Source organism: Peromyscus maniculatus, chromosome 3, assembly GCF_049852395.1.
Source record: "Peromyscus maniculatus bairdii isolate BWxNUB_F1_BW_parent chromosome 3, HU_Pman_BW_mat_3.1, whole genome shotgun sequence".
Taxonomy (NCBI): Eukaryota; Metazoa; Chordata; class Mammalia; order Rodentia; family Cricetidae; genus Peromyscus; species Peromyscus maniculatus.
In genome coordinates, this window is record NC_134854.1 from 168,810,025 (window position 1) to 168,826,427 (window position 16,403).

The window sequence follows — 16,403 nt, forward strand, 5'->3', positions numbered from 1 at the left end:
CATTCTTTTAACCAGGAGTTAATGGTTTTCTCTTCCTGGGCCTCAATAAACCCCTGGAATCCACCTACAAAGACTCTTAAGATTGTAACAGGTCTTCAAGAGCTGAAACCCTCTCTGGGTATGATGCTACATGCCTTATCCACAGTACTTGGGAAAGTAGAACCAGGCAGATTTTAATGAGTTCAAGGCCAGCCTGGTCTACATGCTAAGTTCTAGGCCAGCCAGTGCTACATAGTGAGACACTGTCTCAACAACAACAACAACAAAAAAGGAGTTGAGACCCTAAGATCATTCAGGAGATGTGTTGAAACTGGAAACTAGATATAACTTAGCTCCATTGAGAAAACCCAAAGCTGTTCATGAGAAAGAATTCAAGTATCTAGACCCTCATACCTCCAGTGCTCGTTTAGGAGAAGAAAGATAGCTAGAAGCCAGAGTCCCCTCATGCCAGTCCTCGCCTCTGGCCAGGAACATGAAAGGTGCTGCTGCGTTCTGGGTCCCTGCACTAAAGCTGCCAGATCTGTCTCCACCTCACGTCCTCATCAGCTCAACTCACGTACGGTTATGAAGACTAAGAACTCAAGGGAGGGCTGGAGTCACCCGGCCTTCTATCAGCCTCAGGAACATGGCTCAAGGGCAGGAAGTCAAGAAACCTCTGATCAAGAGGCTTTGGCATCTGCTGAGACCATCCCTCTGCAGGGCCAGCAGCCATGCTGGGCACAGTGGTGGCATGGGCAGGATCCAGCAGTCGCTGGCAGGAAGGAGCGCTGCAAGGTGCCCAGGCAGGGCCTCCGAGAGCGAAGGATGGCCGTCTTTGGGACAAAGGCTGGGTACTGACACTGGTGTAAGACTCTTGTCTGAGTCTGACATAAGCAAACCCAGGCTGACTCCCTGAGGCAGGCACTTGCTCTGGGAAATACTGACATTTTCTTTATAGCGCAGTTTTATTTTCACCTGAATCAGATGACTCCTAAAGTAACGAACTCTGAAGCCCCATTCAGGACACAACCGCACAGGGCAGAGTTTGTTTTGTCTTGTGTAGCACTGGCTGCCCTGGGACTGATGCTAGTCAAGGATGACCACAAACTCCTGATTCTCCTGCTCACTTCCCAAGTGCTGGGATTGTAGATGAGTATCACCAATTTCTCCCTCTGATGTAAAAAAGCTTCGTACCTTGCTCAAGGTAGCATAATTAGCAAATGTCAGAATAAGACTGTCCCCTGACTCAGTGACATTTCCAGGAAAGTGGCCCTGGGACAATGACATCAAATAAGATGGCACATGACAAGCTACAACAAAGGGCAGATGTGCAAAACTAGGCAACCTGGAAGCTACAGCTAAATACTTTTTTTGTCATTTTTGAACCATTTTCTCCAAAGATAATTTTTTAAAGTTTAATTCCTACTTTCTAAATTAAAAGGGGGGATGGATAAAAATGAACTGAATATAGTAATAATGGGTAAATCAACAAGTATTTAGAAATATCACAAGTATAATTATAAAACATATTTGGACAATGGCAGTTTGGTAAGCAGCTTCTGCTTATATCCCTAATACTGGAAATTATAATTCCTGTCTCACTCTGAAGCTTGTACCTCTGAGCCTGTGAGTCAGGGCACACGAGCAAGCCTGGTCCCTGGAGATGACAGCAGGGCTCAGAAGGATCCACTGCCTCACAGAGGACTGTCTCTCTGGAGCTCTCAGGGTTCCTGTGATAGATGGAGGTAATTACCTAGGCATGTACAGGACTCTCTCGGCCACCACAAAGCCCACCCTGAAGAAGAGGTTGCTGGCTGGGATGAACGGGAACACGAGGAACAGCAAGCCGGCCAACACTTCCTTGTGCTCCAGCCTCTGAAACACACAACAGGGAAAGGACATGTGGATCTCGGTTCAACTCTGCCTCAGACAGCATGTCACCAGAACCCTCAGGTTCTCAGTGATAACTGACATCCTAGAGCTGAACTGACCACAGGAAGACCCAGTTAGAGGTGCTGGCTCGTCACACACCCATCTGTGCCCAATACACTCCTGTCACCAGACACATCTGACATGGGCACAGTTGGTGGTGACCACTGCCCACCACTCTGGGAAGCCTGAGAACTTTGCTGCTCAGTCTGTCCCCACCCCTCTCCCATGGCCTCGGGACTGTACAGAGGGCAAAGCAGCTGGGCAGAGCCAGGCACTGAGATACAGTGGTACCCTCTCTTAAAGAAGAAGCCAAAAGGGTCACTAGCAGGAGCCAAGTTTTGCATAAAAGAGATGCTGTTCTGATGGCAAAATTGAGGGTGCCCTTGAGGGTCAGCTGAATTGCAGGTTTCCTGGTACCTCTCAAACTAAGGTAAAGCAGACTTTTATTTATTATTTATTTATTTAATTTATTTAGAGACAAGATCTCTCTGTAGCCCTGGCTGGCCTTGACATACAATAATCCTTCTCCCAAAGCCTCTCCATTACTGAGATCATAGGCATGGCTACCAGGACTGGCTGCAAAACTTTTTAAATTAAAAACCACTATGAGCTGGGTGGTGGTGGCGCACACTTTTAATCCCAGCACTCAGGAGGCAGAGGCAGGTGGATGTCTGTGAGTTTGAGGCCAGCCTGGTCTATAGAGTGAGTTCTAGGACAGCCAGGGATACACAGGGAAACCCTGTCTCAAAAAAAAAAAAAAGAATAGAAAATTAGAAGGAGGAGGAGGAGGAGGAGGAGGAGGAGGAGGAGGAGGAGGAGGAGGAGGAGAAGAAGAAGAAGAAGAAGACAACTCACTAAATTGGTAAAGGACATTTTCTTAGTATTTGTAAAGATATTTCTTAGTCTTTGTGTAACTAAAATTAGTGAAAATTAACTTGTAATGGTTCTATTAACTAAAATCTCTCTCCACAGAGTTCCGGGAACCCCGCAGGAGAAAGAGGAGGCAGAAAGAGTGTAAGTTCCAGAGAGGATGGAGGACACCAGGAAAACAAGGCCCTCTTAATCAACATGAGCAAAGCTCCTATGAACTCACAGAGACTGAGGCAGCAAGCACAGGGCCTGCAAGGTCTGCACCGGGCGCTCTGGCTTCTATTACGGCTTCTGGGTTAGTGTTTCTATAGGATTCCTGAGTGTGTGAACAAGTGGGTCTCTTTTCTTGTGCCCTCTCTTGGGCTCTTTTCCTTATGTTGGTTTGTCTTGTGTGACTTTAATGTGATAGTTTTGTTTTTATCTTACTATATTTTATTTTGTATATTTTTAAAAAATGAATGAACAAAGGTAAACCTAGCACTTGGGTGGAGGTTAACAACAGCACTGTTGTCTATACCTGCTGGGAAAGAGATCAACTTTCTCCAGGGGAGTGGCACAACTGAAGCTGGGCAGTAGGAAGGAGGAGAAGATCTGGACAAACTTGGGGGAGGGGAGAATATGATTAAAATACACATAAATTTAATAATAGTTTTAAATAATAAAAATAATTTTAAAGAAGAAAAGTGGCTTTTTTATTTACATGTTGTAATAGACAATGTAGATGGAACTGTACTTCCGTATGTTTATATGCAACAGATGTGCTTGAAGAGTTTTAGTTAAAATACACTTGAGGATATGGAATGTTGTTAGTTTAGTGGTAGACCCTGTAATCCCAGTATTCATAAGGCAGAGGTAGGAGGACTGCTGCCAGTCCCCGGCTAGCCTGTGCTGCAGAGGGAGACTGTTTCAGAAACAAACAAAAGCTTAAGAGTAGAACTTGGTCTACAGGCAGCTAATGGTTGCTAGGGGAGGAAGAGGCATTTCCATTGCTGGTATGGCCACAGGTAAGCAGCCTCTACTCCTGTAAATAAACACTCACCCAGGATCTTATAAGGAACCTGAATGAGATAATTTTTTTTTAAAAGCATGAAAACAGAAGTGTACAAGGTAGGAAGATCAGTAGAGGGAACCGGGAAAGGATAATGGAGGGCAAAGTGCTAAAAATACATTATATAATGTATGAAAATGCCATAATGAAACCCATTATTATGTATAATTAACACATGCTAATAAAAAACAATGAAGGAGGGCTGGAGAGATGGCTCAGCCGTTAAAGGCTAGGCTCACAACCAAAAATATAAAAAAACAAAGAAGGAAACCAAGTAGAACTTTCCATGTCACATACTGCATCTTTAATGATTCCCATAAATATTTAAAGTACTATATTACTTTTAATAACTAGAAAAGAATAAGATAATATCAAAAAACATAAATAAAATTCCCTACCAGGAACTACAAATACTCTAAATATGCAAAGTAAAAGATTTGTCACCAGGATTTTATTAAAATCTTTGTCTTATTAACTACCACGTGCAGAGTAATGAAATCTCTTGGAGAGATTCCCTACAATTTGAATAGTTTCTCTCAAATGATTTCTTTCTGTTAGTAATGACCTACAGGAACCAAACTCCTTAGAAGAAAGGGGATAAATGTCATTTTAGTGGCTTCCAAATCAAGTAGGCACAGAGGAATGTTATGTGTATATGCATCATGCACATATACATACATATGTATATATTTCTAGGATCTCCCCAGACTGCCAAATAAAAATGTGAAAAAGAAGAAAACGAGGAGCCAGTTGACTGTGTTAAAAAGCTACAAGCTGTCTGTTTTAGTTTTCTTTCTGTTGCTGTGATTAAACACTCTGACCAAAAGCAACCTAGAGGAAGAAAGGGTTTATTGGATTTACATGTCCAAGTCACAGTCCATCACTGGACGAAGTCAGGGCAGGAATTTGAAGGCAGGCCTGATTGCTAGTCTACATACCATTACCTCTATCCAAGGAACTTGGTTCACAACCAAAGAAGTAAGATAGGAACCAGAGTGTGGCTTGGTGGTCAGAAGGTAGGCTTATGCTCAGGTAGCTTTCTTATGCAGTTTAGGACCACATGCTTAGGGAATGGTGTCACCTACAGTGAGTTGGGTCTCCCTACATCAATTAATAATCAAGACAACCCCTCACAGACATGCCCACAGGTCAGTCTGACCTCAGAAATTCCTTAATTAGGATTCTCTTCTTGGATAATTCCAGACAGTTAATCAGGACACTGTCCTTCTAATTCAGGCAACAGTCTAAGGTTGCCAAGGGTATTTCAGTTCAAGGACCTGGACACATAGCAAACAACAAACACCCACCTCAGAATCCTGTTGTACCAGGTCAGGGATTTCTCACTACCAAACACTGAAGATAAAGCCCAGAGTGAGTGCCTTCTCTATTCTCAGCTCCTCATTATCCTTGAATCTATACTGAGTACCTTGAAAATAATCTTTTTATTCAGTTTTAGTTTGTAGAGATTGTTGACTTTCACTTTCAGCTCTTTGAAAGCTAATGTCCAGAAGAAATCAATCTCTGATTCTCCATTTTAATAGATCTAACTCCATGGTTCATTCAAAACACCACAAAAGCTGTTATGTGTAGCAATGCTCTTATGGATGGAGATAATAGATCGAGCCAGGCCAATTAGATAGATAATAGACTGATGTGGCCGAAAGACTGACCTTACCCTCAGCACTCTACTTCAGAAACCAAGAACGCTGTTCCAGACTGCAATGGAACATGCTGAGGTAGATGCATCAGAGAGTCCATCTGCTCTGCACAAAGGATCTTGAATCCATTCCCCAGTGAAGCCACTGACAATCACATTCTGGGTGGCTGTTTACATTCTTACCCTAGCAGCCTTTCCAGCCTCTGCTTTTCTCTGGCAGTGACTAGCTTGCCTATCTATGGCCAGCTCCTGCCTAGAATTTCTATGTTAGTCTTTGAATACTGATTGTTCCTCCAGGCTCATGCAGGACTTAATCCCAAGGCTCATGTTCAAAGTATTAAGAATATGAAAACTTAACTTGATAATGACATTCAGAGGTAGAGTCCTGTAAAGTGATTAGATTTGATGTAGTTATTAGCATGAGTGAATCCTTTAGACCTTATGAAGAAGACCACACAAATGAGCGCTATATGCATACTTCCTCCATGATTATGATACAGGCAAAGGGGCACCCTCACCAAAGTCTGTGTCATGCTGTGTGGACTTTGAGCTTTCAAAACTGTAAGCCAAACAAACCTCTTTTAAAAGGATTTTGCCTCATATTTTGTTATGTCAACAAAAACCAGATGAATTCATTCTCTAAGTTGCCACTCTCACCCTATGTGTCCTGCTGGGACTCGGGCTCAGGGCAGCAGAGAGAAGGCTGCAGGGATAGAAGAGAAAGCACAGTTTTAAGGAAGATCAGAAGTCTGGCACAGGTGAGCTGGTGAGGCTGGCTCCAGAACACCCAGACATGTTCCTGTCTCCAAACAGTGCTGATCACTGCTTTCCTGTTAGGCTTCAGCCCCTTGGTAAATCTCTTATTTTAAGATTAGTGAAGCTATAAATATTTATAGCGTTGTCTAAAAACCAGAAAGATGGGGTCTGGAGAGATAGCTTAGTTGATAAAATGCTTGCCTTGTAAACATGAGAACCTGGGTTGGATCCTAACACCCACGTAAAAAGCCAGGTGTCATAGTGTCCTGAAATCTCAATGCAGGGGGAGTGGAAATGAGTAGACCCCTGGGGTTCACTAGACAGCCTGCCTGACCTACTTGTTGAATGTTGGGCCAGTAAGAGACCCTGCCTCAAAAACCAAGGTGAGTTGCCAGAAGAATGACAGTCAGACTTCTTCCTTGGCCTCCACATGCACACACACACACACACACACACACACACACACACACCATTCAAGCCGATTCCTGGGGGCGGGTTACAGGTGCCTCACTCCTCACTCTACACATTCAGGACCCTGACAAGGCTCTAAGAAGATGGGTCAAGGATAGTCTCCTAGGAGATGAGCATACTCCATATCTCAGGTTGGACAACTGTTTATTCTCCTAGACTGATATTGGAGGGACGAGTTCAACTGTGGCAGAATGGGTTCAACACCAGTGTGGCTGCCCTGCACTCTGCCTGGCTCAGGCTGGTGGTGTCATTTCCTGACTTTCCTGAGTGCTGACATTTCCTGGTAAATGCTCACAGAGTAAAAATTTAAAGGGGGAAACGAATGGAGAGATTATACCCGCTCTGAGACAAAAGGAGAGAGCATAACTCCACGCCTTCTCTCAGCCAATTTAAACACTGCTTTTTCCCAGCCCAGACTCCTGGCCAAGAGGCACTGCCAGATTTTCTAATGAACGGAGCCGGAGGCGGGTTGAATCACAGCATTCAAAACTGACATTTTGGATTTCTGGTCTTTGATTTTGAATCTTGGTTGTTTTTTCTGAACAAAGCTTTGTGTTTGATTTGTACTTAATTAATGGTCTGAACTTTCTTGCCAACACTGGTTCCCGAGATTTCTACTTCTTATCTCATTCAAGTGTACAATTATACAATTACACTGCGGGGTTAAATGAGGTGGAATGCTGAAGTGCTCAGACTACCTTACTCTGAGCATAAGCTAATTTATAACTTTACTTGGAAATGTAAAGTCAGATTTTTACTTAAACGTGTTGTTAAATGTTTAAAGAAAATCAAGGCAGACATCTTCAAAGGTAACTTACAGGATAATGAGTATAAAAACATGCATTTGCTTTAAGCTAGGTAAGCACCCAAAAGGAGTTCAGAGAAGTCAGCAAAGTAGAAAATGCTGCTAAATAAATCTTCACCCAATTAGAATGAAAATATTTCAGTAATTTAGGGAGGCACGGGGGAGTCAGAAGTGACTGTCTTCATCGCTAGCTTTGGTTATGAGCAAACATGAAAACAGGGAGTAAAACCTACATATTTTTGTTTTAGAAAGAGTTAGACTGGAAGGAAGTGGCAAGATGAGCTATCTTCTAAGGGTCTACTCAATTTACAAATCCCTCTGTGACCTGCTAATCTGCATTAGTGGATGACAGGAAGAGGCAGGAACATATGCTGGGGGAAAGCTGCCATTAAATTTCAGGATGTGGCTTTTGGCAATTACCTGTCAATCCAACCAGTGGGAAGTGAAGGTTTCAAACTCAGGGTGAAAGCTAGGCATGGCTGTGCACACACCTGCCATGCCAGCACTTGGGGAGTCCAACCTGGGCTACATAGTGAATCCCCCCCCCCCCCCCCCCCCCCGCCCCACTGTGTGTGTGTGTGTGTGTGTGTGTGTGTGTGTGTGTGTGTGTGTGCATGCGCATACACACAGGTATGTGAGGAAGTGTGTGCTCACCAGTAAGAGCGTGTATGGAGTCCAGAGGTCACACTGGATGTCTTTCTCCATAGTTCACTTCATTTTTGAGACAGTCGTTCAGGGAACTTGAAGCTGAATGCTTGGGTTATGCAGATGTCCCGTGAGCCCACAGGCTCTACCTAGTTCTGCCTCCTGGCATGGGGGTTACCAGCACATGCCACCATGCTGGACTTTTATGTGGATTCTGGGAGTCCAAATTCAAGTCTTCATAAGCACTTGACCCACCCAGACATCTTCCCAGTCTGAGAGACTCCTAATCCTAACCACAACAAAACAAAACAAAACACCTGAGATCTGACTGACTCCAAAGCCTGTCCTTTTTTTTTTTTTACAGCCAACTTCAAGTGTAGGTAGAAATGTCAGGGCAGGAACACCAACAACGGTCAGGTGCTTCCCCGTGGAGGAAGCCAGATGAGGTGCTACATGGTCTACAAAATCTCACCCCTTCCGGCATCTAAGAGAGGGTACCAGAAGAACACAAGCCCCGGTGTCCTACAGTCTACACAGCACTGTTCCTTGTCACATGTCCTGCTCGAGGGAATCAAGGAATGGTTTGAGATGGCCATTACTCTCCTGAAACCCAACATCCGAGACCAGACACCTGACATATACATGCTCACTGACTGAAGCCAGTTAAGACATAACTTTTGGGGCCAATGAGACGGCTCCATGAATAAAGGTGCCTCCACCATGCCTGACAACCTGAGTTTGACAGCTAGGATCCATGTGGTAGAAGAAGCACACTGACTCCTACAAGCTATTCTCTGACTTCCACACACATGCATGCCCACAGGTACGGGCTCACACACATGTACACACACACACACACACACACACACACACACACACACTTCACACACACACACACACACACACACACTTTTTTTTTTAAAGGCAGACTTCACAGACCTTGGTTACTGAATAACAAATCATTGTTATATCTGAAAAGGACTGTAGGGGAGATAATGATTACTTTTGGCATGACAAATTAAACACTATGATGGAATTGTCTTTAGCAAATCAAGTAAAAGAAATTAATTTTAGGGACCACAGAGATACAGAGTAAGCTGAGGGACAATGGCCTTCTTCATTCTAAATCTTGATCTTGTTCTAAACAATTTACAAACTGCTGAGCATGGTTCGTCTAGGAATGTAATGTGATTGACACTCAGGGTTCACTCAGACAGAAGGGACTCAGGAATGAGGAGGAATTTGGAGAAGTACCGTAGGACCTCATCAGACATCTAGACTTCAGGAAGTGGGTCACATGTGCCTAGGCTTGTTTGGTAGAATAGCAACGACCCATGATACAAGAAGTGCTATTATGTTAGGCAGATATTTGCTACTGTAACAAAATGTCCCAGAGATAATCAATGGAAAAGATAAAAAGTTCATTTTACTCAGTTTTGAAGCTTTAGTCCATCATTGGTTGGATTGCTGCTTTTGGTCCTATGGGAAGGTAGCCCATCACTGAAAGGTCTAAGCCCATCAGAGTGACAAAAAAGCAAAAAGAAGAGCAAGTGGAGCCAAAGCTCCAGTGGGCACACCCCCAGTGACCTAACTTCCTTCCTCTAACCTCCTACCTAAAACCTCAACTAGGCAGGGACCATGTCTTTAGTACATGACCTTTGGAGAACATTCAGATCCAAACTCAGGTAACCACAGAACCCAAGGTCAACAAACTTAATTCACAAGAATGTCTCAGGAACGGAGGGAAGGGGAGAACAGTCAATCATCCTTCCCTTTGTAAGGACTCATTGAGGATCAAGGATGGATTTAAATACAGCAGAGTGATGACTGGATCTGCCTCTGCTGGGGTTGAGGAAGCAGGCAGAATAGGAGTCAGATGTGCTCTAAGTCACTTTGTCCTATGGATGGGTGTGGCTGGCAGAAATGTTTTCTTACCTACCACACTTGTGCGGGGACTTCTGCTAAGCAGGCACCCCCCAATGCAGGATGCTGTCAACATCTCTCAGTGACAAGAAGCTCTTCTTGTCTTTCAGTGACAAGAAGCTCTTGCCGAGAGCTGCGTTTCATCTACCCACATGGAACTGCCTCAGAGGATGAACACTTGTTCTGGGCTCTTTGATTTAATGAGAAGGAGGAGACATAAGGGGCACATGGCTGTGTTCTAGTGAAGACCCACCTGGCTTACAGGAGCATCTCTTAGCAATAACTCACCCTGCTTTATCAAACAAACTGCAGAGAAGCGTCTGGCTTACTTCAGGTCACTCTGTAAGTAGATGACAAGATTAGGAATCCTCTTTCCTAAGCACTAAAGGAAAAGGACACTGAGATTTAGGCATCATCAGGTAGATTTGGTTTCTGTCCCCAGTCAGTGTCCTCATCTAGAATCAAAATATCTTCTCTACCAAAATGCGTTACAATTCAGAGGATAGGTCCTGTTTTTCTGTTTCTGAGGTATGTGGTAGTGAAAGCCTGGTGGATAATTCTTTTCTCACAGAGACAGTTAGAGTGCTCTTTTCACAAATTACTGGCCTGGCATTCTTCTCTCATTTTTCACTATGGGTTCAACTCACCACAGCTTAAATTTACTGGACTAATAACATGGGGCAAAGGATGGAAAACAGGCTTTATAATTTAAATTGGTTTCAAACACCTCTAATTTTCCAAATCCAGCCACGTACATACCAACTTTCTTTGTTTCAAAGCAAGGAAGAGACACCCATCAAAGGGCCTGTTTCTGTCAAACACTCGACCATTTAATGAGAGGACACTTTATAAAAAGTAAAATCTGACATCAAAGAACAAAACAGACCCACAATCATGAGGTGGGGGTCATGCTTTTCTTGGGGAATGCTTGTGATGTTCTAAGAGAAAAATATTCTCAACAGAAAAACCAAGGGTAACGTATTTCTTTAGCAAATGTTGGTGTTCAATTATTTTCAAGTGAAGATGCTGATATGATGGGAGCCTAAATGTATAAAAACTCAAATTTACTTGCCAGTTACTCAAATCCAAACAAGCGGTGGTGCCTGAAACAGAGGGAATTTTCAGGGCAGTGCCAAGGAGGGCAACATTAGTAAATGCTGTTTTTTCCCAATTAATCATTGTTTAATACCAAATGCCAGACTCCTGGGTTACAAGCCCATAGCCAGTCTGGCCACTGGAACTGGCCAGATCCTCTTGCAAACACTAGAGGCCCCTGGCAATCAGAGCCAGATGGGTTACAGAGAAGAAAGTATGCCTTTGACAAGATTCTGCCCGAATGCAATCACTTATTGGAACATGCTGGCTCCAGGAAGCTCCAGAGACTCCCTCCTCTGCCCTCCAGCTCTCCTACCAGAATCTTCCATCATCCAGGGCTGGTAACTCATTTGTAATCTTAGCATGTGAGGGCCTAAAATCAGAAAAACCCTAGCTCCAGGATAGCCTGGGCTACATAAAACCATGTCTCAAAAATAAGAAGAGTTTTCCAGGAAAGGTGCCCTCTGTAGTGACCATGCAGCAGGGCACTGGGGACCCTCCAGATATGCTCTTAAAGCAGCAGTGAAGCAGGAGAAACAGCTTTTCCTTGTTCTGGGTGTGGTGTCTCTTTGCTCACACTTCAGAAACAGCCGCTCATAAAGAGTGGAACTGATATTGTAGTTGATATTGCCTCCCTGGACTAGTATTTAACAGATGGTACAATCACAGCAACACCAACCCCACCCCACCCCCACACACTGGGGTGGGGAGGAAAGGAGGTGAGTGGTAACAGTCTCTACAGAATGAAAAACAAAATTCTGTATTGAGAAAAGGCTGAACCACAAGGCAGAAGTGAGGAGGCCAGTCAGGCCAGGGCAATAACTTAGGGCTTAGGCCTTGAACCAGGCAATGGCAGGAAGCGGGAGGAAAAGTGCTCGCAGTATGGCTGACATGACTGAAGTAGAAATGCTGCCGTCGGGGAAGAGGAGGGAAAGAAAAAAACAGAGAGAGGAAGCTTCAAGAATTTTGGCTCAGGCCAACAGGAGAATGCTCTGGGATGGAAAAGGCTGTTGAGGAAATAGACTGATGAGTTCATTCAGCAGTTAATCAGGGATGGTGGACTTGAGACGAGATGCACACACAGACAACCCTTTCTTCTATTAGCTTACGTTAGTGAGATGCCCTAAACATGATTTCATTTATCCTTAATATGCTGCAAGTGAGGAAGAAGTTCCACAGAATGTGCCATGCGTAGAACAGAGACAGAAACACTAAGATTCCTGCTACAAACGTGCTTTCCAATGCCCTCTGCTCTTTAAGCAATGTAGACATAAAACGCTTATTTCCCTTTTAATGAGGAGTAGCTGTTCCCACACTGTGCTCATCCATCCCATGGGTACTATGACCCCCCCACCTTCTAAAGAACCTGATAATCCATCCCTGTTTCATATTTCCCAATTCGATAAGCAACACAACAGGCTTTTTGTTCCCAGCTTCCTGTTTCTATTACTTTTAACTCTGAAACTCATAATTTCATATTTTGTGGCTGAGAACAGATGAAAATAATGTGCTCCTTTAAATAAAACTTTACATTCGGATAGAAACAGAAAGGACTAAATGGCCCAAGGAGTTACAAAAATATATTTGATTTTTTAAGTTTAAAATTATAGGAAGTATCTTACTGCTACATGGTAACAGGTTAGTTCCATAGACTGGTCATTCATTGAAGTAAGAGAAATAACAAGTGTTAAAAAAGAAGATTTAATCCCAGCACTCAGGAGGCAGAGCCAGGTGGATCTCTGTGAGTTCGAGGCCAGCCTGGACTACCAAGTGAGTTCCAGGAAAAGAGTAAAGCTACACAAAGAAACCCTGTCTCAAAAAAACCAAAAAAAAAAAAAAAAAAGAAGAAGAAGAAGAAGAAGAAGATGATGATTACAGGACTGGGAGACTGTGCAGTCATTACCTTTCAAACACTAAATCAGGGTATTGACTGTGGACATTAAAGTTCACTGAGAATCACACAACATACAAATCAAGAAAAACAAATCAAGCTGTTATTGATGCATGAAAACTTCTGTTAGTAATACACAACACTCTAATTCTTCTGTTAAGACACTCGGTGAGTCTTCCAGCTGAGGCATAAACATCAGAGCGGTAGGTAGGCCGTTTGCTTATTAAGTAGTATGACTTGTGTGAATGTGATTGCCCTCTGAAGGCAAAGAATAAAGAAAATTATTTAATGATGTGGAAAAACTCCTGTGGGCCCAGATCAAAGGCAGAGCAGAGAGCACCAGGAACAGGCAGACCACATCACACAGGACACCTGGAAACATGATTTGCAGGTTTCAACTCCAGAGGAAGGAGAGCAGAGGGGCTTCACAAGTGGCATGGCCATCACCCACAAACAGAAAGTCGTGGGAAAGGCTTGGCTGTTGGCCTCTGGTTTTCAGGCACTCACTGAATAAAAAGACGCATTTCTAGTGTGTTTTCTGCCCCACTGTTTACCACAGAGGAATAGAAGAAAGTCAGCAGCCACAGCGTCTAGAGGACTGAGAAGCAGTTGCAAAAGGAAAATAAGGACTGGGCTGGAGACCAGGCCCCAGGAGGCCCTGGACTCAGTCTCAGCACCCTTAAAAGACACTTTCTTAAAAGAAAATTAAGTTTTGATAAAACTTCAAGTACCTTTAAAGACATTCATTACATCTCTCAAGTTTAAAGACCATAAAGATGTGACTCCAGTGTTCACCTATTCCCTGACACTAGCTGTTCTCTTCCAACTCTTCGTTAGCATTCAGCTATAACTACCAGGGTTAGCTGGTCAATGTTAGGTCTTTCAGGCTGTCCATATGTCTAGAAATGAGCTCGAACTGGGCTATAGGGGGACTTCTGGTGAATAGATAAAAGCCAGCATTCCTCAGGAACTTGTGAAACCAGTTTCCATCGGCCAGAAGGAGTCATTTATCTTACCTCTGGCAGAAGGGACATATGGTTCCATTGATATGTACCTGTGGCTGCATATCAAAGCCCATGCTGGCCTCCAGGCTTCCTTAGCTCCTACTCACAAGTACTTGTTATACAATTTTTCCCCAAAGTCCATGATCTCATCCTGGCCCTTCTCACCTCAGATCTTGCTCCCTTTATACCCTCTGTCCTTGGCTATACACGCTGTTCTCACTAGTCTCCCCCGCCCCCAATTGCGATATGCTCTCTTCCTGCTCTTCTCCCTTTTCTCTTGAACACAGCCCTGACCATGTCTAGTCTGCTTTCTTTTTTCTTTACTCTGGACTCTTCCAGATGCCTCTGGATATTTTCTCTCTCTTATGCAGAATAAAAACCTTTCCCTTAATCATACCATGGGACGGTCATGTTGGCAGTTTCTTTACAGTACCACCTCACATACAGTTAAACTAGTGATTTCGCGCCTGCCCTTCTGTGACATCTGAACACACAGACTCTATACACATCTGTGGTGGTCCTGTCATACGATTTGAATTGGGAATGTCACCCACAGGTTCAAGTGTTTGAACTCCGCTATTCTGGGAAGCTGAGACTTCAGAGTCTAGCTGGAGGAAGTACTCTGCTGCGTGGAGGACTTTGGCTAATCTTCTTACCCCATCTCTGCCCCTTGATCTGTCCAGATGTGAGCAGGCAGCCTTGCCTTGCTGCCACAGCTGGGCCATAATGGACTGTATATCCAACTGTGGGGCCAAAGAAATTTTTCCTCCCTTAAGTTTGTCAGTGTGATGAGAAAAGTAACCCATGTAGCATTAAAGGACAGAGAGCAGTTGTTAGAATTTAAAGATGTTCTCTTTCACTGGGGATGAAGGGAGCTGGGTAAGAGGGAGAGGTTGATGCTGATAAATAACAATAACTTTATATATATTCTCACTGTTTGAGCAAGCATGGGTCAGTGGTTTTCTTTGTTACTAAGTCTGCTATCTATACACAGGAGCCCTTTTGTACTCCTGGAGTTGAGCTGCAACACTTTCAGGATGATGGTGACCATGACAATGACCAGACTCTGCAAATGGCTGGAATGTATTCATTGTTCCCCTGTGAGGGCTACTGTGCTGTGTCAGAGGCCCTGGGTGGCCTGGTCTGACCTCACAGCATGGTGCAGGAGGGGAGGGGAACACACACAGGTGAGGACCAGCAAAGTTCATCACCAACCCTGGCCTAGGACTTGAGGTAGCTCTCATCTTACCTCCAGCACAGAGGGGCCAGGCTTCACTTGGGCTGTGTGGCCATGAATTTAAAGTGTGATTACCATATAAAATTAGAATCACAGAAGAGAAGCCACATCTTTCTCACGTATGGCAATGGCAACGCAACAACATGAAACGAGGCGGAGCGCAGCAGAGGTCTTTGATTAAGTTCCACAGCAACACTTGTCTCTCCCCACACTGGATGAGAGGAGAGGGTAAGTTTACTTTCAAATTCATCTCAGAGAAAGGTTACCAATGAAATTCCAGTTCTGTAGTACTGGTCAAGGGCAAATCTGGAAGACAGCTACTGAGGTAGAAAGCTGCGGCCCAAGGTCAGTGTGGCCACAGGTAACATGGCGGCAGAAGGAGGAGCCAGCAGAGACAGGCCGGACAGCTGCCCTGCCTGTGCCCGCTTTGGAGCTGACCTCACACATGGGACCTTGGCAGCGCAGTTTAGAGCCTCAGCTACCAAGAGGCCCCAAACACACGATCTAGAAAGACGGCGTCCCTGTTATCCTGTGAGGGCTTTCTATGAATTAAGAAAATGTGAGTGGGAAAGTGCCGCGTGCGGAGAATGGGAACTAAATGGATACAAGCCAGCGGAGGGGAGGAAAGAGCAGCGTGGGCGCAGACCACTCTCGGTTAACGCCGTCTGCGTCCTCCAAGCTCACTACTGTTTCACCACTCACTGTATTCAAACACGATGCTCAATTCACCAGGGTTTGTAAGGGACATTCTAGAACCCAGTGATCCATGTGGCACTATAATATGTTAGTCTATTATTTTGATGAGCAAAATGCAAAATAATTTCTAGTCATCTGGAATTATGCCTACTTTAACTGTATGAGTCTATGGTATAACAATTTTATGCTGCAGGGTTGGCTAATTTATGCTTCAAGGATAGAGTTGTGACAGATCACATGGGCAGCAACACTTCAAATATCGTGTTCTTTAAAATAGGAAAAAGCAACAGCATGATGTGCCTTCTTTGGTCTCTGTGTGTGTGTGTGTGTGTGTGGGGTGTCCACTTGACTGCTCTGAATCCTGTTCTCAATGAGGTTGGGATGTCCATGTGCA

At 44.1% G+C, this 16,403-nt stretch overlaps 1 protein-coding gene across 6 annotated transcripts in view; it reads right to left on the minus strand.

Moving 5' to 3' along the window:
* The window catches only part of Tmtc1 (transmembrane O-mannosyltransferase targeting cadherins 1), a 224,109-nt gene that overhangs the window by 86,603 nt on the left and 121,103 nt on the right, over positions 1-16,403 (minus strand). For all 6 annotated transcript variants that reach the window (XM_076568360.1, XM_076568361.1, XM_076568362.1 and 3 more), the window contains one exon: positions 1,733-1,854. In XM_076568360.1, coding sequence (XP_076424475.1) covers positions 1,733-1,854 — 122 coding nt within the window. The remainder of the gene's footprint in view (positions 1-1,732; positions 1,855-16,403) is intronic.